This window comes from Morchella importuna (assembly GCF_003444635.1).
Source record: "Morchella importuna strain M04M26 chromosome Unknown Morimp01GS003, whole genome shotgun sequence".
NCBI classification, from domain to species: domain Eukaryota; kingdom Fungi; phylum Ascomycota; class Pezizomycetes; order Pezizales; family Morchellaceae; genus Morchella; species Morchella importuna.
In genome coordinates, this window is record NW_025763400.1 from 1546447 (window position 1) to 1570499 (window position 24053).

A 24053-nucleotide genomic window follows, 5' to 3' on the forward strand; every position below is an offset into this window, starting at 1 on the left:
TGGGTCGGTGTGGTTATGATTTGTTTCTCATTTCTTTTTCCTATTAATATCCAGATGTAGAGGTTGTTACTAACTAGTTACAATTACTACTAGATGTTGATGTCTCAAATTATTATTGTGGTTGACGGTTGCCGTGGTACAAGCAAGTGAGTAGCAGTTGCCAGTAGCAACTCTAGCTAGTGGCTGTCGTCATCGGTTACTAGGGCTGTGTCATGGAGCCAGGAAGTAGGTAAGGTCCCGGCCGAGCGCCTTGTTTGAACGTCTGCTTTGTGAGCAGCAACTCCTCTTACTCTTCTCGAGGTTCTGGAGAAAGATAACTGTCCATCGCCAACGCAGAACCGTGAATTTGGGTTAACTTGCTTTGCTGCTTCATCGTCATAATGGTGGACTCAACCCCAACTACATGTTTCAATATCCTGCAGCTGGCTGCAGCAGCAACAGAAACAGCACCAGATTCCACTTCATCTTCTTCTGCCCCTGCTGCGATATCATCGCCGGCGGCGCAGGTGGGACTGGTAACGTTTCCAGACGAGCTCATCCTCTATATTTTAAAATTCCTGGATGTTCCCGAGCTCTACGTGTTAGCGAGAGTTAGTACCACTCCCCCGCATTTCGTTTAATTGATGATTCCTTATGCCTGTCGCAATCCAAAACATCATGTTGGCGGTTGATCATGTACTAAGGAACGCATGTATGTACATGTGGGCACAACGGACGAGGGAGTGGACCCTCTCAATTGTCAATCGAGCCGTTGTGTTACCTTATTTTTATACATCTTTGCCCTCTGTTTCGCCCGTTGTCTTTTATTTTCTGTTTTTTTTTTTATATATCTTACATCATCATCTACGATCTGTCACCATGGGACTCTCCGTGCCTGCCTCATCAGTCAGGAGATTTGAATTACATTGATTCCTGGAGGACAAGTCATTGGGAAAAGGAAAAAAAAATAAAAATATATAAAAAAGGGAAAGAACGACATGCAAGGGATTTTTTTTAAAAAATTTATTTTTGATACTGATTGACAGACTGTCAACGATGAATCAACATTCTAATTTAGTCATACGCCTTCGTGTAGACTTCCCGCCACCTCAGGGCACTTTCCACGGACCCTCTCCTGCACCTCACACGTCTCAAGACAGCAAAGCAAACGCTCAACATCTCGCTTTCTCACAGACCCTCTTTGGACGACGTCCAGAGGAGTGGCCGAATATACTTGACTCGTCGACAGGTGGCTCAAAGATCTCTCGCTCGTTCATTGACTCTTATCCGCTTGAAGCGTAAGTTGTCTAATAGGCCATCAATACCGTCTCTAATTGAGCGCGGTGTTCTTCCCGCGCCGTATTATCACAAATCGGCAGATGATACGGCAATATGGCAACCTGTTAGAATTTCGCCGGTGTTTCTGGGTACCGCAAAAGAGTTGGAGAAGCAGAGGGTAAAGGATATGCTGAGAGGTTGGGTTGGTAATAAAAGACCCTCTTTGGCGGATGCTGAGCGAGTAGGTTGGATCGAAAAGGCATATCTAGAAGAAGAAAGGCCAAAGGTGAGAGAAATGGCCACGAGGTTCACAAAACGATGTATCGGTGGAAGCCAAAGGCAGAATTCACGCTGGGGTAAAGGTAGAGTTCTAAGAAATGACCCGCCCAGGGCGCATGTCTTGGGATTGAGAACCTATTACGAGAGATTGGCAAGTGCAGTCTGATTTTTGCTGTTGCGTTTGGGGTATTTTATGTTTTCTTATCGTGTGATATTGTCACGATGTTTTGCGCTGTCACTATCAAATTTTGCGTTTATTCTACAAGAAAGACTTCTTGCGTTATTATATTGCATTCCTTACCTTCTATACTTTATGATGTACCTCTCCGTAGTTTTGCTTATCCGAATTGTGTAGTGGCTATATATTTTGGCTCTTTGCCTCTTGATGCTTGAAAACACGAGTAAAATATCCTTGACCCTATAATAATTGGATATAAGGGGAAAATTTCATGAGCCAATGGATGTTATATTTCCAGAACTGGAAAGGGTATCATCAAGCAACGATACAGTAGTGACAAGGTCTAACGTTCAGATGCGCCGAGAATTTCATTACTCATTGGCAGACTATCGAAACCATGATTTTGTCCAGTCGATTATTCCTCTGTCTCCTGCTTTGCCAAGCCCTGCTCTTTTAGGAGTGACTGGATCTCGTCTGCGGTCCATAGGTGATGATAAACCTTGCCTTCGGCTGTCTTACCAACGGTCGCAAATTCAACTTAAGAATAGATTATCAGTATTGAACCTGCAGAATAGTGTTCGAGATTTGCTGTCTTACTCTTCTCGCTACTTAGGGTAGTGCTATCCATGGTCTTACTAAGCACCTTGACAGCAATCCCACAGGCTTCCTTCAAGTCGCAGTCCTCCTTGTAATCCTGCTTCAGTAAACTCTGCGCTGAGGCGTTATTCGCACCAACCGAGGTGGCTTTCCAACCGCCATAGTTACCAGAAGGATTGGACTGGTAAAGTTGAAATTCGCGCTGCGAGTCGTAGCCCGCATAGATGAATGAAACGCCGAAGGGACGCAGGCCTAATTTCAAACAAAAATTGCGAGTCAGTTGATAGTGACGACAAAGGGTGTATTTGACTAATGTGGGGTAAGGCGGGGTGCGGGGTTGGTTTGCCGGAATTATTACCTCCGTGCTGTGTGTAGCCCTGCTTAAGATCGCATAGTCTCCTAACAAGCTGTTCACATGGAATATCTTCATTGTATGTTAGGAGATAGTTTTGAGCAGCCTGTCGAGCATAGTTGATGAGAATGTTGGCATCCGCAGTCATTCCGGCAACAGCACAGATCATATTGCTGCGATGGTGAATCGGTCCGTCAGCTAGAGTTTCAAAGGTTCTCATCACTTTTTTTATCACGAGCATCATAAGCTCTTGGAGCTTAAGATTCTTTGATGATGGAACGTATTGACTGGATGTGTTACTAACTCGTTCAAGATGTACAGCTTCTCAGCGCTGGTATCTTGCTCCAACAGCTTACTCGTCACCTTCCTTTCGGCGGCAAGGACGATTCCATCTTTTGCTAAGATTCCCAGAGCAGTTCCGGCATGAGAAATGGCTTCTAGAGCATATTCGACTTGATAAAGTCGACCTTCGGGGGAGAAGATTGTTGTCTACGGAAGAATATCAATCAGTTTGACCTTATCACAGATGATTTGGGAGGATATGCAGAAGGACGTACTCGGGAATCGTAGCGTCTGGACATTTTGAGGGAACTTTATTGATTCTCGACTTGCTGAAATGGAGAAAAGGGTGATGACTGAGGGGCAGATGAACGTTGTTTGGTGGGACGAGGTGGGCGTTATGCCAAGGCTTGTGGATGTCTCAGCTCGGCCTTTGATCTCAAAAAGCGTCCGTGCCAGATAAATAACATGAACCCCCGGCAGTCCCAGATTCTGTAAACTGCTTCTGTACACCACCAGCCATACGAAAATACACGATAATCATCTCGTCATGGCATCTTTTAATCTTCCTAATTGCCCTCCAAACCCTGGATCCTTCAATCGGCCTCCTCCTCCACCTAGACCTCCGATGCTTGCGCCTGGGTGGACCGAACACAAAGCTCCTACAGGTAAGTCTCCTTAGCTTTTCTGCGACTTTTGATCGCTGCTTCGAAACTTTTTAGATATCTAAGAGCTGGCAGGTCACTCTTATTACTATAACGCCGCTACAAAGACCTCGACTTATACTCGCCCCGTCGCGCCAACGCCCGCGCCAGCCCCTTTCGCCGCTGGTCCAACTCCGGGTCCGTACCCAGCTCCAGGTCCTTATCCCAGCTTTTCTCAACCTCCCGGAGGGTATTATGGTGGTCAATTCAACCAACAGCAGTTCCCGAACCAGCAGTTCCCACCACCACAACAGCAGTTCGGCCATGATCAAAATCGTGGCCGTGGGTGGATGGGTAGGGGCGGTAGATTCGGTAATCAGCGCCAACACCGCCAAAAGCCGGAAGAGAAACCAGATCGCCCAAAGTCAAAGTAATATCATGTCTCGTTTGAATGATTGTTCAGATACTTACTTGTTCTTTCTAGACGTACCATCCCAGGCGCGACACCATGGGTCCTTGTAAAAACAAAATTAGGCAGAACTTTTGTGCACAATACGGAGACAAAAGTATCGTTGTGGAAGGTCCCAGAAGATGTACAGGCTGTTATAGACACCATGCCACCCGAGGATGAAGCAACAAAGGAATTGAAGGCTAAGAAGAAACTTGCTTCTGATACCGATGGTCTCAAACAAGAGGTGTCAGAGCCTCGGGGAATCAAAAGACTGGCGCCGGCTGCTCTAGAAACCGAGGGCAAGGATGGCACCGGAGCTGCAGATATTAACGAAGAGGAGGAAGATGAGGAAGATGAAGAAGGGGAAGAAGAGGAGGAGGGAAGTGAAGACGAGCATGACGCCCACGGGAATAAGAGGTTGAAGACCGGAGAAGCAGTTGAGTTTACAGAAGACGATGTGGCGTGGCAATTAGAGGCCATGGCTGAAGAATACGGTTTCGAGGAAGATGATTTTGAAGAAGGAGAAGATATGATAGCGGAGGATAATATTAACTCATTCAAAGTATGTGACTAAAATCCAGTATTGGGGAGTTGAGTTGCTAATAAACTGCCTAGGAAATGTTGGACGATTACAAGATCAACCCTTATAGCACATGGGACGCCGAAATGCCAAGGATCGTCGAGGATAATCGCTATGTTCTCGTAACAACTACAAAACGCCGCAAGGATGTTTTTACAGAGTGGTGCAAGGATCGCATAGCAGAGATCAAGGCTGAAAAAGCAAAGCAGAAAAAGGTGGACCCCAAAATCTCATTTTGGGCGTTTTTGAAAGAAAACGCAAGCGCAAAGCTTTATTGGCCAGAATTCAAGAGGAAATTCAAGAAAGTGTCAGAAATGAAGGACACAAAACTCGCCGATAAAGAGAAGGAAAAGATGTACAGGGACTATATTTCACGTGGGTCACTTCAATATCGTCTTTGCCACATCGTGACTGACGTTTGTTAGATATGAAAATTTCCGAGTCACTCCGTGAAAATGACTTAAAGAAGCTTCTTAGATCCAATTCTGAGTTATCTCGTCTGACATCACTCGAGGACCTTCCGGAGTCAATCCTAATAGATGTGCGCTATGTTACTTCCCCCGAGAAGATACGCGATGCAATAATTAAGGATCATCTTGCCACACTTTCAGAGGCTCCAATGAATGAAGCGGAAAAGAAGGCTAAAGAGGAGTTGGAACGGAAAGCACGAGCTATAAGAGATCGAGAAGCTGCTGTTAGAAAAGATCAATGGAGGCTTCGAGGAGAAGAACAAAGGGCCAAGGACATGCTGAAGGAAGAGGAAGCTCTGATCGAAAGGGCAAAGATTGTGAGCAAAAGGGGACTATTGGGGCACATTATTAAAAAGGAAGATGAAGGAGAAGAGGGTGGGAAACCATCAGGGCCTGATGGTGGAGGATTGCCTTAAGGTTCCCGCAGATTTCTATTAATCCGCGCAATGCGTATCGGTGCTTATTGGGCTTTAAGTATGTACTTGTAAGAATTGACATCTCGATATACCTAGAGAAATTAGTTTATGCCAGCATGAAAGCTTTTTATTGTTTCCGTGTTAAGACAAATTGCAGGAAGGATCTAAGTAGAGATTGGTGGCGCTGGGGGTGAACGGGATCAAGTTTAAACCACGTTGAATTATGCCCCAGATGTCGGAGACAGATGGGTCGCCTGTCCTATAACAATTACTCTGCGACCAAGTACTGGCCGACATCCTATGAACCATGTGCTCTCATATTAGCATTGAGCCTTCGGAGTAATGTCGCGGAAATTTGTCGATATTGCTACTTCATGGATTCTGATTCGGTACTTTATAGAGTCTGTTTTTGTCACCAATCATGGAGTATGACTCGCCTAGATACATGTACATCTATTATGTACTAGATTAACAATTTTTCTAAACTCTCTGGCATCTGATTGGTCGAGAGCTGTAACCCCTAACCCCACTGACTTCTGCACTGCAACCATCCCACCCCGCCAAAATATAATGCTGCAGAAGCTCTACAGTTCATGCACTAATATTTAAAGATAGAATCCATTTAATTCTTTTTTTTTTTTAACTAAGAGCACTGGTAGCAGTGGGAGCTGGATGGAGTGGAAGGTTGAGTAGAAGATCTGGGAGAGCAGGAGGAGGTGGAGGTGGGGGTAGAGGGTTTGGAGTCCACCCCATCGAACTTCCAATATTCCAATATTTCCAATACTCAGAAACCAACAACTCGCGGTTGCGAGGTGGTACACCCTAGTCTAATATGTACTGTCGTTAATTCTTTCGCGCACCCGAGACCTCTCATTGGTCGAGAGCGGAAACCCTGACCCTGCATAGCAACCAGCCCACCACCCAAAATGCCCAGCTTGCCCGCTATTTTGCCCGCTACCCCCAGGATGCAACGGTTGCCACCCACCAAAGTTTGGTGGACGCTCGCTGATGGGCAAGCTGGTCTAATCATTAAATTGTATTAATCATTAAATTGTATTAACTGGGTGGTATTAAGAGATCGATCGATACCTTAAAGGAGGTATCTGTAGGAGGAGGTCAACGGGGGTATCGATGGTATATGGGGGAATCATCAACTGGCAACGGGTTAAGTCGTCCCTTCACTGGCGGGGGAGAACCCTGAGTGGGGGGGCACGAAAGGCACGAAACTTGAAGGCAGAGTTAAGTACATGTAGTAAAAGGAACTTGCGCTCGCGAGTCCAGCCAACTGCTAGTATGTATGTACTTTAGTATAGTCCCATTCCTACATAGTGAAGGATCACGCAGCATTGTAAATCATAATATTTACCAACCAACCACATGTAGGCAATAAGTTATTTTTTCCTCTGTTTCCGAGCAATCTAGAGCGGGTAGCTGTAGCTCGTCATGGCTTGCTACAGCGAGCTCTTTTCGGGGTTTTGTCTCTGCGCCACATATAGTACACTTGGGACGGTTAAAGTAGTGGTTATCTTAGATCTATGCTTACTATAGGTTATACAACCCCTGTGGCTCAACCCCGGCAATAACCGAACCCCGGATTTTGTTGTAGTTCTTGTGACCCCAATTCCCTGTAGCTCCGCTTCAACACTTAGATACAACGTTTAGCTTTCAGAACATCGCAATTTGTCTACAATTATGTTAACGACCCCTTTAAAGAAATGCATTCGTTCAACTTCGATTCGGGCCCTTACACAGCGCCCTAAAGTAGCTTTCGGACGCCCTTTTGTATCCTCAAGCCGAGCTCTGCAGAATGCAGGTGTACGCCAGCCGCCCCATTCTGACAGGTTAACTCCCTAAAACCTCAAGCTTCATACTAAATGCTAATTCTTTCAATTTTTCTTACCACGAAATAGTGTTCATTTCCCTGGCGCCCTCAACTCAAAGTTCTCGAATACTCTCAAATTCCAGAAATCGGAAGATACACCAGCGATACCAACGTACAGGCTGATCGATACCAATGGGGCTCTGTTAGATACCAGCAGAGAGCCGGACTTGAGTAAAGAAAAGGCTTTGAAGATGTATAGGGATATGGTTGCTAGTAAATCACCCTCCCACGAATGCAATGGGACATAGCGAGTGACATTGCTGATACAAGAATGTTATGTATAGCTAGTGTTATGGATTTACTTATGTAGGTCTTCCAATATCAGAGTTATATTAATTTTAGCTTCTTACTCCGGTCATTCGTAGGTATGAATCCCAACGGCAAGGAAGAATAAGCTTCTACATGGTACAGAATTTCTTAGCTTTGGGCGAATCCACAAATTGTTCTTTTTTTTATACTAAATTATCTAGGTTTCTGCCGGCGAAGAAGGTATAGCAGTCGGATCCGCTGCTGCATTAGCAGACAACGATATCATTTTCTCCCAGTATAGAGAGCAAGGTGTAATGATGTACAGGGGCTTTACACTAGACGAGGTATGGAATTTACTTAGGGAGACTTCTTATGTGGGTCTTTGACAATACTAATGAGAATTATTGGATGCACTAGTTTATGAATCAGTTATTTTCGAATAGATTTGATTATGGGAAAGGAAGGAACATGCCCGTGCATTACATGAGTGAGAGATTATACCTAGTAAGGATAGACCCATTTTATTCACGTAAACAATGGCCTAACCAATATTATTAAGCACTCGATTTCTTCTCCCCTTGCAACTCAAATCCCACATTCAGTAGGCGCAGCGTAAGGATATCTATCACATTAAAAACTTCTCATGTCACGAATTATACTTAACAAATCCCTCTCAAAATAGATATGCTCTAAAGCTCTCCGGCGAAAATCGTATAGCTGTTTGCTATTTCGGTGAAGGTGCTGCCTCGGAGGGCGACTTTCATGCAGCACTTAACATTGCTGCAACGAGATCCTGTCCAGTTGTTTTCATTTGTAGAAACAACGGGTACGCTATCAGTACGCCTACCTTGGAGCAATACAAGGGAGATGGCATTGCAAGTAGAGGCGTAGGCTATGGTATTGATACCATCAGAGTTGACGGGAATGATGTAAGTCAGTCGATCAAGGATAATAATGCATTCTTTATTGACGGTTGAATTGGTAGATCATGGCAGTAATGGAAGTGACGAAACAGGCGAGAAATATTGCCATGACCAGCCAAAAACCAGTCTTGATTGAGGCTATGTCGTACCGCGTTTCACATCACTCGACAAGTGATGATTCGTTTGCTTATAGAGCGAAAGTGGAAGTCGAGGGTATATTTCCCTTTCTGGAGATGGCCTAAAAGTCATGATTGCTAACTTAATGGTTGTCGGTACAGACTGGAAACGACGAGATAATCCAATCACGAGGATGCGAAAATGGCTTGAACTTAGATCCTGGTGGTCAGCTGATGAAGAGACACAGCTTCGGACAAATCTGCGCAAAGAAGTGCTACAAGCCTTTGCACGTGCCGAGAAAGAAAAGAAGCCAGCTATCAAGAATCTATTTCTTGATATCTTTGAGAAACCGAGCGAGGACTTGAACGAACAGTTACAGCAGCTTAAGAGGATCATTGAGGAGTATCCCGACGAGTATGACGTAGAAAGCTACGAAGGCGGGAAGAACGGTTTATAAAGATTATTAGAAGGTCTTCCAGGATGTGAGGAGTTTTAAATTTATTAGCTTTTGAAATAATCTGCTAGATAATCTGGAGCTATATAATACCATATTTCTAAGTCCATTGAGAAGGTACCAAAGCAAGCAGCGCTTAAGCTTATTCGCAGAAACATGTGGCCTGTGTCCGTGCCCAGAAAGATCACATTGTATCGAGACCCAAAGCTGCTAGTCAGTGAAGATTTGCTGATTGTTATCCTTAAAGGCACTGTTGGTGTTATCGGCAAATATTGGATGTTGATTATTGAGTGGTATTTGTGATTGGAATATGAAATAATCAACTGATGTCTTTAGTTACGCTGGAGAGCGCTTCTTTGAAACGCCTTGTGCTCAAGATATATAGTCACACATACCTTCGCAGAGTGGCTGTATTTATCTTATACTCCAGGCATTCACCCTCCCTGTTTAAGCAAACCAGGTTATATAAGGTATACTCCTCGGGGACGTGGCTCCAATTGCCCTGGCATGGATACGCCACGACGAATTCTTCTACCGCGTCAAGAGGTCTAGGGGTATTTGCTTTGAAAAGCACTCGAGAAGGTTCAGTGGTCTAGGCGAGCTAGGGTTTGTGAGTGGTAAATTTGGATTGATTGAAATCTAACTCCGCTGCATGGGATCAATATTAATACTGTGCTGCCAAGACCCGCACGCAGTCATGAACTGTCACTCGATATTGTCCTTTAGTCCACCCAGGGAGCCAGCCCACCCGCGAATCATGGACCAGTTCGTCCCAGAAGACTACTTAGTATAGAGTATTACTCCTATAAACGGGTAAGTAACAGTTGCCAAACTTTGGGTGTAAATACATGTATCTTGTAAGGGTAGGCACCGTCAGGTGAGCTTTTAATTACGAAGGTCAATGACGTTGGGAAGCTTCGAAGAGTACAAGAGATACATGTACCCAAATATATCTCATTGCCCTACATACATACTAACCTTCTATTATACCAAATTTAGACGACTATCAATCAATCGGAATCTGATCTAGATTTGATGAAATACAAGAGCTTTTTTTTTTTTTTATATATACCATATATCAGAATGGACTCGAGATTGGCCTGATCGTGGGGTGGAGGTTCCTTGAATGGGCCAAAATTTGACTCAAAAAGCTCTCCGAGTAAATCGAGCGCTGGGTTGGGCTAAAAAAAGTTTACCTGGTCCATAAAAACGTCATAGGCCGCGAACAAGAGATACTTTCTAGACTGTCCACAGACCGCAGTTAAAGTTATTTATATAAGCTCTAGCAACACCCATCCCCTTTATTTTCTTAAAAATGTGTACATAAGTACTTCATGCAACCAATATCCAACATTTTAAAGCCAATGCACCGATCTAATCAAAACCTTTGACCAAGGTCATGGATCGGGACCGAGATAATGAAAAGCAAAATATTCCACATATCGCCATAATGATTATCATAAAACAGCCGAGCCAAAGCCAATGTGATGATACTACCACACGACCAGTGTTATCGAGGTTCTCGCCGATAAAGGGTTCGACCGTAGAGGGTAGTTTCCTAAAAACGCCATGGCCGAACACCCCGAGGAATCCTCCACCATTGAATTGAACGAACCCAATAAAAATAATTATCACTATGATAACTATATTCAGCTAGTTAGTAAGGGGGACAGATTAACGAGTATTTGACAAACCTAAAGCACCGAGGGAAATCAAGATAACTTTCTCCCATCCCTTTGCGAATAATATCCCTGATATAAACATGATGGAGCTTATTGGTATTCTAGCCCAGTCGGGTCCATTAGCCCTCCAGGAATGGATTGTTGTACTTGTTTGATCCAGACTTTGGCTAAGATTATCCATCATTTTCAATAAATTTACGAACGTAATATTTGCTCTGTCATGAGTCTTTTCCAATGAAGAGAATAATCGTTGCTGTGTTTGCTCCTGTTTAACGAGAGATTTTGTGAGAGTTACGTGATTTTTTGTGAGTTTGGTATAAGAGCTTGAGATTGAGTCAAAAAGCTGTAAGTTGTAAATTTGATTAGCTAGTTACACCTCAATTTACACTTACTGATCTCACAAACTCACCGATAAATGTGAGTCAAACGTATTAGCAAGAGTTTCAAGTTTCACAGATGAATCGATCTTTTATGTAGCCATGTCAGGAGGTTTGGCTGCAATGAATAATTGGAAGGTATAAGTACTATTCTAGTTGAGAGATTGTCAACTGTACGCAGCATATTATCAACTGACGAGTTGAAGTCAACATAAAATTGAGAACTAATCTGTTGTAGAGCCGTTAGATTCAATATCACCACTTTCGTCGGGAGTGTAATAAGCATACTCGATGAATTAAATGTAAGCTCTGCTCGATGGCCCCTCTCTTTGCGTTAACATCAGTAGATAGATCTACCATTGCCGTCTCAACCACTCCCGTTATTCTTTCTGAACGTTCCCCTAACTCCTGGAATTTATTTATCGCTCCACGAACAAGCTAACCCGTTCTATCAGTCAGGTTATTTCAAATGTTCTCGGGATCGATGTCTGTACCTGATCCAGCTCACTAACTGTCTGTATTTGTTCTTTCTTTCTAATCTCTAGTTCTTGGGTTAAACTTTTAATGATACCGGTAGCATTGGCTTCGGCATCCCTCAACGCGTCCATAACCTTCCCCCTGGTCTCAGCCAGATCATCTAACACGTCATTTAATGTGGTTTTCCAGATACCCCCGAAGCTTTTCTGTGCTGTTATCGACTCCCAAACATCCTCTAAAGACGTAGACAATGCCGAGAATAGAGACTTTTGAGTCTTGGTTATGTTCTTATGGAGAATCAGAATCTCGTCTGTATGACCCCGATTAGCAAGATGACGGCTGCTGATAAGAATCAAGGTCGTACCTTTCTCGATCTCGTGTCTGACCGCTGAGCACATAACAACAGCGCTTTGTATATTATTACTGAGTGTAGTCCACCATTGCGGACGCTCCTCCAATCTCCTAACGCACTCCATAACTCTTGTCTCTCGCAACGGGCTACCATCCAAGCTCTGGCATTCCCGAGGATACTTGATTCCGGTAGCTTCAAACTCACAAACGGCCAGCTGGGCTGCGTAAGTAATCTTGAGGATATCGTTTTTACCTTCAATGGTGCTGCAGTCGGAAACTAGGGATGCTGCAGCAGTCCTGTGGCAGAATGTTTTCGATTCGAGATCACGGAAAACTGCAAGAGCTGCTACATAGGCTGGATTGTGGCCATACGAGGGGGGGAATGCTCGGGAGAGAGCTTCAGATAGAACATCATTTTCATGATCTGTAGTCTGGGCCTCTAAGATAGAAGGACTCTTTCCTTGGGTGCGAGGGAAGGAGAGAGAGAAGGCAAGAGATTTGGATAATAAGGTGATTGTAATTAAAATGAGATATAGAAATCCGCTGGGGCTAGAAAATGTCTTCATCTCAAGAACCACTGATGTTTAATTAGAAAGATGTGTCCCTTCTTCGACCCCGAATTATTAGGATCATGGAGTGTGAGATTTAAGCTTTTGTGGAACATCGAATCATCTACTATCACTCGCCATGTTTACATAAGGTGCTGTTGCACGCATGTCGTCATCAGGGCAGGGATTCGGCAGAGTCATAACCGCCGCGTCTTCCCACCGTTCCCTCCCTTTGAGCGTGTCAATACTTCTTTACATGTATTTCACCTCCAAACCACAACAGCCCAATTAATTCATAATGCCGCCAAAACGACGCGGCGGTGGCAGCGGTAGTACTCGCGAAACGAGAAGTAGCACAAGATCTCAACCCACAACCCAAGCTTCTGGATCTGGTGCCAGTGCAGCTGCGACAGGGGAAAATGTCTCAGCTAACCGCACAAGACCTAATAACAAAAGAACCGCTCGAGGGAGTACCACCACCATCCGAAGAGCTAGAGGAGCGGGCAGGAATGCTAGGGCACAGGATGAAATGCAAGATGTCGGTATTTATCGAGAAATGGTAGCCGAAGTAGTCGGCCCTACAAGGAACAGGCAGCAGCAGCAGCAAGAGCTCTCGGATTCTGAGGGAAGGCCTGCTAAGAGACGGAAAGCGGTAGAGAATTTTAAAAGTGAATCGGGTCCATCAAACAGTAAAGATAAAGGGAAAGGTGTTCTTCATGAAGACTCAGAGGAGCACCCGGGGCAACTTTTAGAAGAAGAAGAGGTCAATATAAATAACGAGGAGGATGAAGTTGCCACCACGGATGAAGATGAGAGTGAAGAAGAAGATTGGGAAGAAGTCGATATTAGTAAACGTCTGTCTTGCGACCAAGTCATTCGTTATATGCCTTCGCTAACAGTTTGTACAGCAATAAAACGCTTTGAGGAACCCCCTGAACCTAAGACCCTAGAGCTCATTCTAGATCCAAAAGAAAAACGAAAGTCCGGCCCGGTAAGACGAGTGATAACAGCCGTTGACCGTCGCATTCGACTCGAGATTCACAAAATGCACATTCTGTGCCTCCTCATACATGTATATCAGAGGAGTCGATGGTGTAACAACTCAGCTGTAAAGGTAATTTAAACAACAATGGGTCCTTATTAGTACTAACACGCTAAGTATCAACTTATAGGATAATCTGAGACCTCTAGTAAATAGAGAGATCCTATCATTGCTCAACCCAAACCCAAATGACCAGCAGTTTAGACGCTCATGGAGTTTTAATGAAGGATTACGAAAAGTATCAGAGATGTGGAAAAGAAGATTCCGAATCACAAACAAGGGACTGTCGAAACCGCGCTGGCGTGATAATGAAGCGATAGTTGAAATGCTCTCGTGCCCTCCAAGGAGCGGAGATCCTCCCATGAGGCTAGTTGAATTCCAGGCCGCTTCAATAGGTCTTTCAGGCTCGAGAGACCTAGGGGCCCAGATTTTCTGTGCGTTACTTTGCTCTGTTGGAGTGACCTGCAGGCTGGTATGCTCCCTTCAGCCGTTGTCGTTCACTTTCCAGGACAAGCAGGCTCTGCCCAAAGCAGCACAAATAATTGCAGATTTCCGCGTTAGTGAAGCTGCTGCCAGGGATAATGCTAGAGAGATGCAAGTCGACAATAGATTTGGCGGCCCTGGACCGGCGCCAGAAGGGCCGTCACTAGGAGGAAGGAGAGGGGGTTTGAGAAGACCCGGGTTTCGAGAGCCACTCGTCACAGCTCCCATACCAGAAAAACCTCCAGCCCGCCTCCGAGCCTGGGAAGACCCGTACCCAGTTTACTGGGTTGAGGCATGGAATACGGCAACACAGAAGTGGGTTGCTGTGGACCCTCTGGTAACATCTACTATTGGAAAGCCGAGTAGACTTGAGCCTCCGATTGCGGACGGGGAAAATTCCATGTGTTATGTAGTTGCTTTTGAAGAGGGTTCGTATAAGCTTTTCGTATAATAAATTGATCACAGGCTGGCAAGCTAACTCTCTTTGAAATTCCAATTAGAGGGTCAGGCTACGGACGTAACAAGGCGATATGTAAAGAGCTTCAATGGAAAGACTAGAAAGCTGAGAGTCTCGTCCACCAAAGGCGGACTAGAATGGTGGGACCGTGTGCTTCGAGTATTCCAACGAGGATGGGAAATGGTACGCATTTCAATCACCCTCTTAAAATATTCAAGACCTAAGTCGTACTAGGACCGAGATCAACTAGAATCTGCAGAACTACTGGACAGGGAGGTCGTTGAGCCCGTACCTAATAACATCCAGGACCTAAAAGATCATCCTCTGTAAGATGCGGGAACCTTAATTTGAAGTTCTTTGCTGATCTCGAAACTAGATTCGCCCTCAAGAGACACCTAAAACGCGGCGAAATAATACACCCCGAGCGAAAAGTCGGCTCCATCACAACAGGCACTGGGAGCAACAAAGTAACTGAAACAATCTATAGAAGAGAAGACGTAAAAGTCGTCAAGACCAGCGAGCAATGGTACAGGGTGGGACGTGAACTCAAAGCAGGCGAGCAGCCACTCAAATACGTCACCGCCCACCGGCGCGTAAAAGGCAGAAGTGATGACTACCTGGACAGTGATCCTGAAGAAGAAGAAGGGGGCGGGGATGACGGGCCTAGACAGTCGGCAATGTATGCCGAGTTTCAGACGGAGCTCTATGTGCCGCCGAGTGTGGTCTACGGGAGGGTGCCGAAGAACAGTTTTGGTAATTTGGATGTGTTTGTGCCTTCGATGGTGCCGAAGGGAGCTGTGCATTTGCCTTGTGGGTTTTCATTTTTTGATGTCTCTGTGCTTGTGAATAGGAAGCTTACGGGTCTTGTAGATAAGGGTCTTGTGAAGGTTGCTCAATTACTGGGTATCGATTATGCTGAGGCAGTGGTAAGGACCCTCTCTTCCCCATTCTCGATATAGGGCTTGTACTGATGGTAATACCAACATAGACTGGTTTCGATTTCAAAAACCGCCAAGTCGCACCAGTCATGAACGGCATTGTCGTCGCACAGGAATACCGCGAGGCGGTCATGGCAGTAATGGGAACACTTTTGGACGAGAAGAACGAGGCGGAGGAACACAAGAAGAGCATTGAGGCATTGAAGCGGTGGAGGAGGTACTTGATGGGGCTGAGAATCAGGAAGAGATTGGGGATTTATCAGGAGGTGAAGCAGGTAAATAAGGTGGACATGGGGGTCAATGATCGTGCTGCAGCTGGGGATGGGGCCAAGGATGCTGGGAACGTGGATACGGGTGGTGGGTTTTTCGCTGAAACTGGAGATCAGGAGGCCTCTGGTGGTGGTGGATTTTTCGCAGAACCTGAAGTCCAGACATCTGGTGGTGGGGTTTTCACTGAAGCTGAAGATCATCCTACTGGTCCTGGCGGTGCGCCAATTGCTAGTGCTGAGGACAGCGGCGGGGGATTCATAGTCGACAACAACGATCATGGCGGCGGCGGGAGGTTCATGGTTGATGACAAAGATCATGGAGGTGGTGGTTTTATCGCTGATGATAGCAACGCTGACCAAGGAGGTGGTGGTTTTGTCGTCGATGATAACGACGGGGATGGTGGTGGTTTTATCGTCGAAGATAACGATGAGGATCAAGGCGGCGGCGGATCCGTTCGTGAGGAAGGGGGAAGTGAAGAGGAGGAACTCTATGAAGACCCTGAAGAGGAAGATCTTGGGTGGTTTTAGAGAGAGTGAGTGAAAGATATGGAGGGCTGGGGGTTTTCTATGATAAATGATTGATTTAATAGATATCACAGTACAATAGTCGATTACATGTAAAAAATTAAAGGTCGATTAATACTCCATTAGTAACTTAATAGAACACTTTCAAAGCATTGTGAATATCACAAAGAGCTAGCTCAATTGATAATATAATGGGTATCCAGTATATTTTTATTTCGAGAGATCCCCCCTTTAAAAACCTGCCTCCCCTCTAATAAAATCAACTTGTTCATTATATATACCCCCGTCCGGCCCCCTCTCTCTAGTCATGCATAATATATCATCACAGCTTATAACCCAAACCTTCTCCCATATGCATTTATACAACAATAACAAAATAAAATAAAAACCGGCCTTTATACCTCAATTAGAGCTTCCCCCCCCCCCTCTACGTAGCATTCCGACTCCCCCCCGACGTCCTCTTCGCATCCTTCGTGCCCCTCGTCGGGGACTTGTCCTCCTCACCCTGATGGCTCACCTGCGGGTTCGCGGGCGAAACCTCCAGCGGGGACCCCGGCGTTGTTGTCTTCTCCTGCCCCATGCCCTTGTCAGCCCTTGTCGCCCCCCCCAATTCACATGCAGAAAGGAAAGACCTACCTCACTATCAGTAACCTGCTTCTCCTCAAACGGGTTCGTGGCCCGCCCGTATGCGGCCTCGCCCGCGTGCGCGACCTCGTCGTTGGTGCCGCTGCGCGTGTTTTCTTTGGAGGAGGTGTTGATGTCGTCTTTTGAGGGGACGGGGCGGCCTTGCTGGGTGTGGGGGGTGCTGAGGAGGCGGGTGTGGGTGGGGAGGCGGGGGAGGAGACGGTGGAGGGGGCGGTGGGGGAACATTGAGGGTTGGAATTGGGGAATTGAGTATGTGGGGGGTTTGGTGGAGTGGGTGATAGTAGTTGTAATTGTGACTGGAGGTGGAGAGTATTTTAGAGCTTGTATCTACTCTAGAGCCTTGAGAGGCAGTGTTGATATATATATATATCGGCCATGGCCGCTTGACATCACGATGACATCATTGCTGGTGAGGTTAATAATTATCCCTTCGTCTGGCAAAAAATGCTGACCCCCCCCCAAAAAAGCAAACTTTTGTGTGGCTTTACTAACAGATCCTGTTGTCTCTCTTATCAAATAATAGATCTCCCATACAAATTTAATTCCTCTATTATAGGGGGGTCAGCATTGCCAGACTAAGGGATATTGCGGCTCTTTCTCTACCCTGCTTGCTCGCAGAGAAAAGAGAAGAGGGCTGCTTCATCTATCTAGAGTTATATGCAGAGATGTGCGCTACTAAATAATAAACATGGTGCTGTGGCCGGGTGATTACTCATGCCAGGCGTTGATTACTGACTGACTGCATCATGGAGTGTCACTCGGCGAGTCCGCCAAGACAGACTGGTTCTCGATATCATTTCTATCACCACCATCACCAGCAGCTCAAAACACTGCCCGGGTGGAAAAGGGTAGAATATATCACTTTGTTTATATTTCTCTTCTCTATATTCTAGTCCATCCAAGTGACACTCCATGTTCCCCCCCACTACAACTGCGCCTTCGCCAGCTCGGCCTTGACCGCGGCAATGACCTCGGCGTGGATGTTCCTCGTCGCGGCCACCACGCCCTTATTCTCCCTCAGCGTCCTTCCCACACCGAAGTTGAGCGCGTTGCCGTGCGCATCGCTCACGGTGCCGCCGGCCTCTTCGACGATGAGGGAGCCGGCTGCGTGGTCCTGTTTTGTCCCCCCCCCCCCCAAATCCATCCAGTCAGCCCAGCCCTCTCCTCCATAACACAGCACCCAAGGCACAGAAACAAAAAGAAGGAAGAGACATACCCAGATCTTCTCCTGATAAGTCGCGCTCGTCGGCAGCCTCAAATAGATATCGGCCACGCCGCGCGCAATCGTTGCATACTTCGCTTGTGAGTCCATCTGGACGGACTTATTCGTGATTCCCAGCGCCTCTGCAATGGCTGCCTGCTGCCCATGCGACGAGTGGCCCGCCTCGACGCCTTCGCAGAAGGAGGCGGCGGAGAGCGCGCTGATGGCGCGCATGTGGATTGGTGTGGGTGTTGCGGAGGGGTTCGAGAGCGGGCGCTGTGGGGGGGGGGGGGGGTTAGTTGGTGCGAGTGAGGGGTTGTGAGGAAGGGGGAGGGGGGGCGTACGATGGTGGCACCCTGCCCGCGGACGGCAGAGAGGAGGATACCCTTCTCGCCTTCTGGCTGCGCGGGGTCGACGGGGAGGTTGGGGCAGCCGAGGGCGCCGACTTGGACGGACCCGTCGACGATGAGGGCGAGACAGACTGCATACTGGTCGCCGCGGAGGAAGCCCTTTGTGCCGTCGATTGGGTCGAGCGCCCATATCCCTATCCCCCCCCCCCCACTTTCATCAGCCAATGATCGCTATTACCACTTTCTATCTATCTATCTATATAGCCAGGTAGATGCGGTGGTGGTGGTGGTGGACTGCTACTCACGCCCAACAGAGCCCCCCGCATGGTTCCCCAGATCAATCAGCGCCATCATCTCCTCCGCGTCCGTTACGGCACCAATATCGGCCGTCAGCACGGCGCTGTCGTCGACGGCGGACTGCACAAGGCTCCACACGGACTCGCGCTTGTCGGCCTCGGACCGGAGCACCTCGGCGTCTTCTTCGCCGACGATGGAGTCGGCGGGGAAGACGGTGTGCACGGCGCCGATGACGAGGGCTTGGGCGCCAAAGTCGGCGACTGGCGGGGTGTTAGTTGAATATATAGTGGGTGAGGGGGAGGAAGGAAGGCTCAGAGAGAGAGGGAGGAGAGTACTGGTGACGGGGGACTTGTCGCCCTTTGTGACGGTGCCCTTGACGCGCGAGTGGTAGACTTTGTCGGTGAGCAGGCAGGCGCGCTGGACGGCGAGCTCGGCGATGCGGCGTTCGGTTGCGTAGGCGGCCATTGCGGCGGTGCTGAGGGGGCTTGTGTGGGTGTGGATGTGGATGTGGATGTGCGGGTGCGGGTGCGGGTGCGGGTGCAGGTAGTTATCGAAAGGGCAGCGGCGGCGGCGGAGGAGAGAGCGTCGGGGCAGCAGCTGGCGGGAGAGTCGTAGGGCAGACACCGTGGAAAACTTGCAGCTAAACTAGTTTCTAGCCCGGGATGTATATCAATTAGATCCTATGTACCCAGCAGATAAGAGATAGAGTACAGTAAGTGGGGGGCTTTTTAAGTGTTTATCTAGAGCAAGAATAGTTTTTTTTTCTCTCTGCCCCCCCCCAAAAAAGAGGATGCGGTTTGGCGTGCGAGGGGCTCAAAGTGACGTTTTTCTCTGCGTTTGTGATGGCGGGGCAGTCAGAGCTTGGCAGGGACCCCGCCAATCGAGCAGACGCTGTTTTGGGTCTCTGGGTGGGGGCGGGTGTTCTTTTTTGCATACAGCAAGTGGGGAGAGACAGACAGACAGACAACAGTTTCCCTGCCCTTCTCCTTTGCCTTGTCTGCAATTGAGTAGCTGATTGGCCCCAGTCGCAGCAGAACAACACCTCCGTCGTCGTCGCCATGCACTTCCTCCTGAACCGCGCCCGCTTCTCCTCTTCATCCTCATCCTCATCCTTCTCCTCCAAGCTGCTCCTCCGCACCCTCACAACCGCTACAACCACAACCACAACCACAACCACGATAAAACACCCCGCAGCAAGAATGGCACCTGGTGAGAATCTCTCTCTCTCTCTCTCTCTCTACAACTACACAGACAAAACACAGAGAACAGTAGTACTGATACACAGCTCCCCCTGCCGCACAGTAACCCCAAAGCCCCCAATCGTCATCTCCGGCCCCTCCGGCACCGGGAAATCAACCCTCCTCAAGCGCCTCTTTGCCGCACACCCAGGCACTTTTGGATTCTCTGTCTCTCGTAACCCCCCTCCTTCCCTCCTCACACAGACACACACTAACCTGGATGCAAAAGACACGACCCGCCTCCCCCGCGCCGGCGAGGCCGACGGCGTCGAGTACCACTTCACCACGCGCGAGGCCTTCGAGGCCCTCGTGGCCGAGGGCGCCTTCATCGAGCACGCACAGTTCTCGGGCAACTGCTATGGCACGAGTGTTGAAGCCGTCAAGGACGTGGCTGCCAAGGGGCTGGTGTGTATTTTGGACATTGAGATGGAGGTAGGGTTCTCTCTTTCTGTCTAATCTGTTTTTTGTTTGGTTGTTTGTCTACTGGGGGGTGGGGGGTGGGGGTGCTATCTACTGGCAGTAGGGTGCTATCCACTAGCAGTTACTGTTACTGAGATATCCACCAACCAAAGCCACTAACACACACACCACCACCACACACAGGGCGTAAAACAAGTCAAAAAGACCGACCTCAACGCAAAGTTCATCTTCCTCAAGCCTCCCAGCATGGAAGCGCTCAAAGCGCGCCTCGAGGGCCGCGGCACCGAGACGCCCGACTCGCTGCAGAAGCGCCTCACGCAGGCGCAGAAGGAGCTCGAGTATGCGGCCGAGCCGGGGGCCCACGACAAGATCATTGTTAATGACGATCTGGAGGCGGCGTATAAGGAGCTGGATGAGTATATTACTGCGTTGTTGTGAGCTGTGGTGGGCTGTGGGGTTGTGGGATTGTGGGGTTAGGGAGTTGTGAGGTTGGGAAGTTGTGGAGTTGTGGGTTGTAGAATTGTAGAGTTGTGGGGTATGCTTCTAGAGGGCGTAGAGTGGTTTTATATGGAGGTTGGATAGATGGAGGAGAGGAGGGAGGCTGTGGGGTGCGTAGGTACAAGTTATTTAATCCCATGATACCTTTTTATACTAGTTTTTTTTCTCTCTTACCTTGCCTTCTCTCCCCATCACTCCCCCTCCCTCCCTCACCTCCCCTCACATAAATGTAGAACGATGCAAAAGATGATGGTATAAATATAGAATATCATGGGCACCTCGTAATCGTCCCAGAATCCACCCTTTTTTCCCCGCAGGAATCAGGAGGACTCTTGAAAAATGTTAATCTTACACGCCGTAATCTCTCAAAATGAATGATATAATAAAACAAAAAAATAAACAGACTCCCTCGGGCAAAACGGTAGTCTCCCCCCCCCCTCCCCTCCCTTCCCCCAATCAACCCCGCAAACCCCCAACACCCCCCAATGCTACCTCAACCCACCGCATAGAGCTCGTGATGCGTGTGCAATGCCGCCAAAAAAAAACAGGAGCAGCAGACACAGAAAGAGAAAGAGAAAAAAGGGACGTTAAATTACAAAGCAAATAAATGCATTGAAAGAGAAAGAATAGGAAAAAGAACCAATAAAAAGAGAAACCCCGTGCGCAAAATAAACAAGTAAGCTTCTTCTTCACTAAGTAATAATCATCAAAAAAGTCGAGAGAGAATACAGAAGAGTAAGAATATGGTGGATGGAAGGAAGGAAGGAAGGAAGGAGGGGGGAGAAACTATTCATTGGATGGAATCATCTCTTTTGTGTTCCACAGCTTCACCAATATTGCGTGCAGCCCCTCTGCCCTATCCCGTTCCTTCACATTCGTTGTCGCCGTCTGCTTCACGCCCGAGTCGTCCTTTGACCCGATCTTCAGCTCCTTCCGTGCCGACTTGGTTGCCCCCGTCTCCTTCAGCGACTGGCTCAATCCCATTGCCCCCGCCCCGTCCGCGCTCTGCCCCTCCTTGCGCTTCGGGATCCGCCGCTCGGCATGCTTATCCCGGATCCTTTCAATGCTCTGTGCGGCGGGATTCTTGAAACGCCGCGTGTTCAGGTACTCTCTGTTTACGCGCTCAAACTCCTTCTGGGCCCGTGGCTGCAGCGCATACCACTCCGACCCGGGCCCCATCCTGTTTTGGTTCTGAACATGTTGGGGGGCCTCGTGCTGCGATGATTGTCGTTGAAGCCATAGCTTCTGCTGCGTGCGCGAGGGTACAGTTGTGGTTGCCAATGTGGGGTTGGGCGATGAGATCACAGGTGTAACCGGCGCCTTGTCAGGCGGGGTTGACACTATTGTGGGCAGACTTTCCCGATACGACGCCGACAGCCCATATGCCTTTGCTGCAGATGAGGGCGATATCGAATTTGAGTTTCCCAGCGAAGAATCGATGAATCGCGATGTCAGGGGTTGCTCATGCGAGTCTGGAAGGGAATGCGCAGGGGTCACATAGGCCCCATTCTGCTGCGCGGTTGTGCGCCGGATCTTGGTCAACACGGTTGGCTGGGTGCCCTGCACGGACTCAACGCTGACCTTGGGGGGTGCGGCCCCACCAGCCTTTGTATGCTGGAGCAGATGCGTCGGGGCATGCGTCGGGGCATGAGATGGATGCTGAGACTGAAAGTGCTGATTCTGGTGTTGCGGCGGTGGTGGTTGAATCTTTGCCTGTGGTGGGGTAGGGAGCTGAAATTGTGTCTGTGTCTGTGGCTGCGCTTCGGTCTGGCGTTTGTTATTCATCTCGACAAGCACTTCTTCAGAGTGGTGACGGCTTGCAGCAGGGGCAGGAGCAGGAGCAGGAGCAGGATGAGGGGGTACAGTGTCGCGGGATTTGGACTGTGATCTCTCGCGCTTCTCTTCTCGTTTTAGTCTTCGTGCGCCGTCTCTTGGTTTACGGTCAAGAGACTTTGTGCTTGATGACTTGACCAAGCCGTTTGTACCCTTGTTGGTAGCAACAGTAGTGAGCGGCGGCGTCGTCCCGTTGCTCGTGTTCGTTGCGTTTCCGTTTGTGTACCCTTCTTCCTTGTAGCTGCTTGGTCTGCTGTTGTTCCCGTTGCTGTTCTGGCGGTTGTCTCCGCCGAGCTCGAACGTCGCCCGCTTCGCCGAGGACCTGCCCTTCTCCTCCCCACGTGCCTTACCGCTGCCCGGAGATGTCGCAATCGGGGCCAATTTCCCCAGCTTGTTTAAATTGCGCCCGTAGGATGGGACGCGGGTGTGATGGCGAGAGTGCGCGCCGCCGACGACGAATTGGTGCTTCTTGGGGTGATGCTGCCGAGAGGGCTGGTGGGTGGCCTGGGCCTGTTCGTCGTTTGAGGACGTGTCTCGGTCGGTGGTGGTATTGGAATTGTCATTTCCATTACCCCCGCTGAGAACGGACGAGGTCGAAGAGTTCCTCTTGTCGAATAGCGGCCGCTGTTGCTCCGTCATTGTTCCCCTTTTAGTGGGGAGAGATATGTGATGTGTATTTGTTGTTTAATAGCGGACTAGGGGGGGGGACCGGGGGTGGTGGGGGATGGGCAAGTTTGGTAGGTAAATGTGAGCTGGTGATGAGACAGGCTGTAAGTATAAAGTAACTACACCGGCCTAGTCTGAAGTAGTATCTGGCGGCGGCAGCAGCAGCAGATGCAACAGCGGGATAAGTATTGTGGGGGGGAAAGGTGGGTGAGGGTAGTAGAGACTGACGAGTAGGAGATGGCAAATGACTAGATGACCGATAGACAGCAGCAGCAGCAAAGTCTCTATCCTAGATTGGGGAGAGGGGGGAGAATAATGGTGGGAGTAGTGGGGAGGGACGTTGATGATGATGAGATAGACACGAAAGATGGACTTCGTAGGAGGAAGAGGTTGAACAAGAATGGGATTGGATGGAGGTAAGAATGGGAGTGAACGAACGGGACTCGGCGTCCTTAGATGACAGTACAGTAGAGAATGTCAGAGAAATAAGATTCGTTTCCTCGTTCGTTCGTTAGACTTGTCGATGCACGCTCACTTAGGCAGTGTTTATACACTCTGCACGCTGCACATCGATCTTCTTCGTTCTCCCTCACGTTTGCAAGAGAAAGACACACAAGAGAAGAAGAAA

General features: G+C 48.2%; 10 protein-coding genes across 10 annotated transcripts; 5 read left to right on the forward strand and 5 right to left on the reverse strand.

Annotated features, from left to right (window-relative positions):
- Positions 1 to 380: 380 nt before the first annotated feature.
- On the forward strand, positions 381 to 1702 carry LAJ45_01918 (uncharacterized protein; the record flags this gene model as incomplete). Its single annotated transcript, XM_046111510.1, has 2 exons — positions 381 to 590; positions 1076 to 1702. 2 exons carry the CDS (start codon positions 381 to 383, stop codon positions 1700 to 1702), a joined length of 837 nt encoding a protein of 278 aa, XP_045975454.1.
- A 427-nt stretch (positions 1703 to 2129) lies between these two features.
- On the reverse strand, positions 2130 to 3244 carry LAJ45_01919 (uncharacterized protein; the record flags this gene model as incomplete). Its single annotated transcript, XM_046111511.1, has 5 exons — positions 2130 to 2251; positions 2312 to 2563; positions 2670 to 2836; positions 2968 to 3152; positions 3221 to 3244. 5 exons carry the CDS (start codon positions 3242 to 3244, stop codon positions 2130 to 2132), a joined length of 750 nt encoding a protein of 249 aa, XP_045975455.1.
- Positions 3245 to 3492: 248 nt separating this feature from the next.
- Positions 3493 to 5503, forward strand: LAJ45_01920 (uncharacterized protein; the record flags this gene model as incomplete). Its single annotated transcript, XM_046111512.1, has 5 exons — positions 3493 to 3610; positions 3683 to 4016; positions 4071 to 4599; positions 4653 to 4992; positions 5043 to 5503. The coding sequence occupies 5 exons, from the start codon at positions 3493 to 3495 to the stop codon at positions 5501 to 5503; spliced, it is 1782 nt and encodes a 593-aa protein (XP_045975456.1).
- A 1692-nt stretch (positions 5504 to 7195) lies between these two features.
- On the forward strand, positions 7196 to 9131 carry LAJ45_01921 (uncharacterized protein; the record flags this gene model as incomplete). The annotated part of the gene is made up of 10 exons (XM_046111513.1): positions 7196 to 7344; positions 7414 to 7598; positions 7670 to 7691; positions 7751 to 7790; positions 7856 to 7978; positions 8052 to 8138; positions 8194 to 8246; positions 8317 to 8563; positions 8620 to 8770; positions 8836 to 9131. 10 exons carry the CDS (start codon positions 7196 to 7198, stop codon positions 9129 to 9131), a joined length of 1353 nt encoding a protein of 450 aa, XP_045975457.1.
- A 2511-nt stretch (positions 9132 to 11642) lies between these two features.
- LAJ45_01922 (uncharacterized protein) lies at positions 11643 to 12581 on the reverse strand (the record flags this gene model as incomplete). The annotated part of the gene is made up of 1 exon (XM_046111514.1): positions 11643 to 12581. The coding sequence occupies one exon, from the start codon at positions 12579 to 12581 to the stop codon at positions 11643 to 11645; it is 939 nt and encodes a 312-aa protein (XP_045975458.1).
- A 280-nt stretch (positions 12582 to 12861) lies between these two features.
- LAJ45_01923 (uncharacterized protein) lies at positions 12862 to 16280 on the forward strand (the record flags this gene model as incomplete). Its single annotated transcript, XM_046111515.1, has 8 exons — positions 12862 to 13417; positions 13472 to 13677; positions 13736 to 14516; positions 14589 to 14728; positions 14780 to 14871; positions 14922 to 15355; positions 15416 to 15471; positions 15534 to 16280. 8 exons carry the CDS (start codon positions 12862 to 12864, stop codon positions 16278 to 16280), a joined length of 3012 nt encoding a protein of 1003 aa, XP_045975459.1.
- Positions 16281 to 16704: 424 nt separating this feature from the next.
- Positions 16705 to 17147, reverse strand: LAJ45_01924 (uncharacterized protein; the record flags this gene model as incomplete). The annotated part of the gene is made up of 2 exons (XM_046111516.1): positions 16705 to 16848; positions 16914 to 17147. The coding sequence occupies 2 exons, from the start codon at positions 17145 to 17147 to the stop codon at positions 16705 to 16707; spliced, it is 378 nt and encodes a 125-aa protein (XP_045975460.1).
- Positions 17148 to 17847: 700 nt separating this feature from the next.
- On the reverse strand, positions 17848 to 19235 carry LAJ45_01925 (uncharacterized protein; the record flags this gene model as incomplete). The annotated part of the gene is made up of 5 exons (XM_046111517.1): positions 17848 to 18036; positions 18139 to 18399; positions 18468 to 18667; positions 18779 to 19030; positions 19106 to 19235. 5 exons carry the CDS (start codon positions 19233 to 19235, stop codon positions 17848 to 17850), a joined length of 1032 nt encoding a protein of 343 aa, XP_045975461.1.
- A 593-nt stretch (positions 19236 to 19828) lies between these two features.
- Positions 19829 to 20866, forward strand: LAJ45_01926 (uncharacterized protein; the record flags this gene model as incomplete). The annotated part of the gene is made up of 4 exons (XM_046111518.1): positions 19829 to 19979; positions 20073 to 20183; positions 20238 to 20440; positions 20612 to 20866. The coding sequence occupies 4 exons, from the start codon at positions 19829 to 19831 to the stop codon at positions 20864 to 20866; spliced, it is 720 nt and encodes a 239-aa protein (XP_045975462.1).
- Positions 20867 to 21712: 846 nt separating this feature from the next.
- LAJ45_01927 (uncharacterized protein) lies at positions 21713 to 23398 on the reverse strand (the record flags this gene model as incomplete). Its single annotated transcript, XM_046111519.1, has 1 exon — positions 21713 to 23398. One exon carries the CDS (start codon positions 23396 to 23398, stop codon positions 21713 to 21715), a length of 1686 nt encoding a protein of 561 aa, XP_045975463.1.
- Between the last annotated feature and the right edge of the window lie 655 nt (positions 23399 to 24053).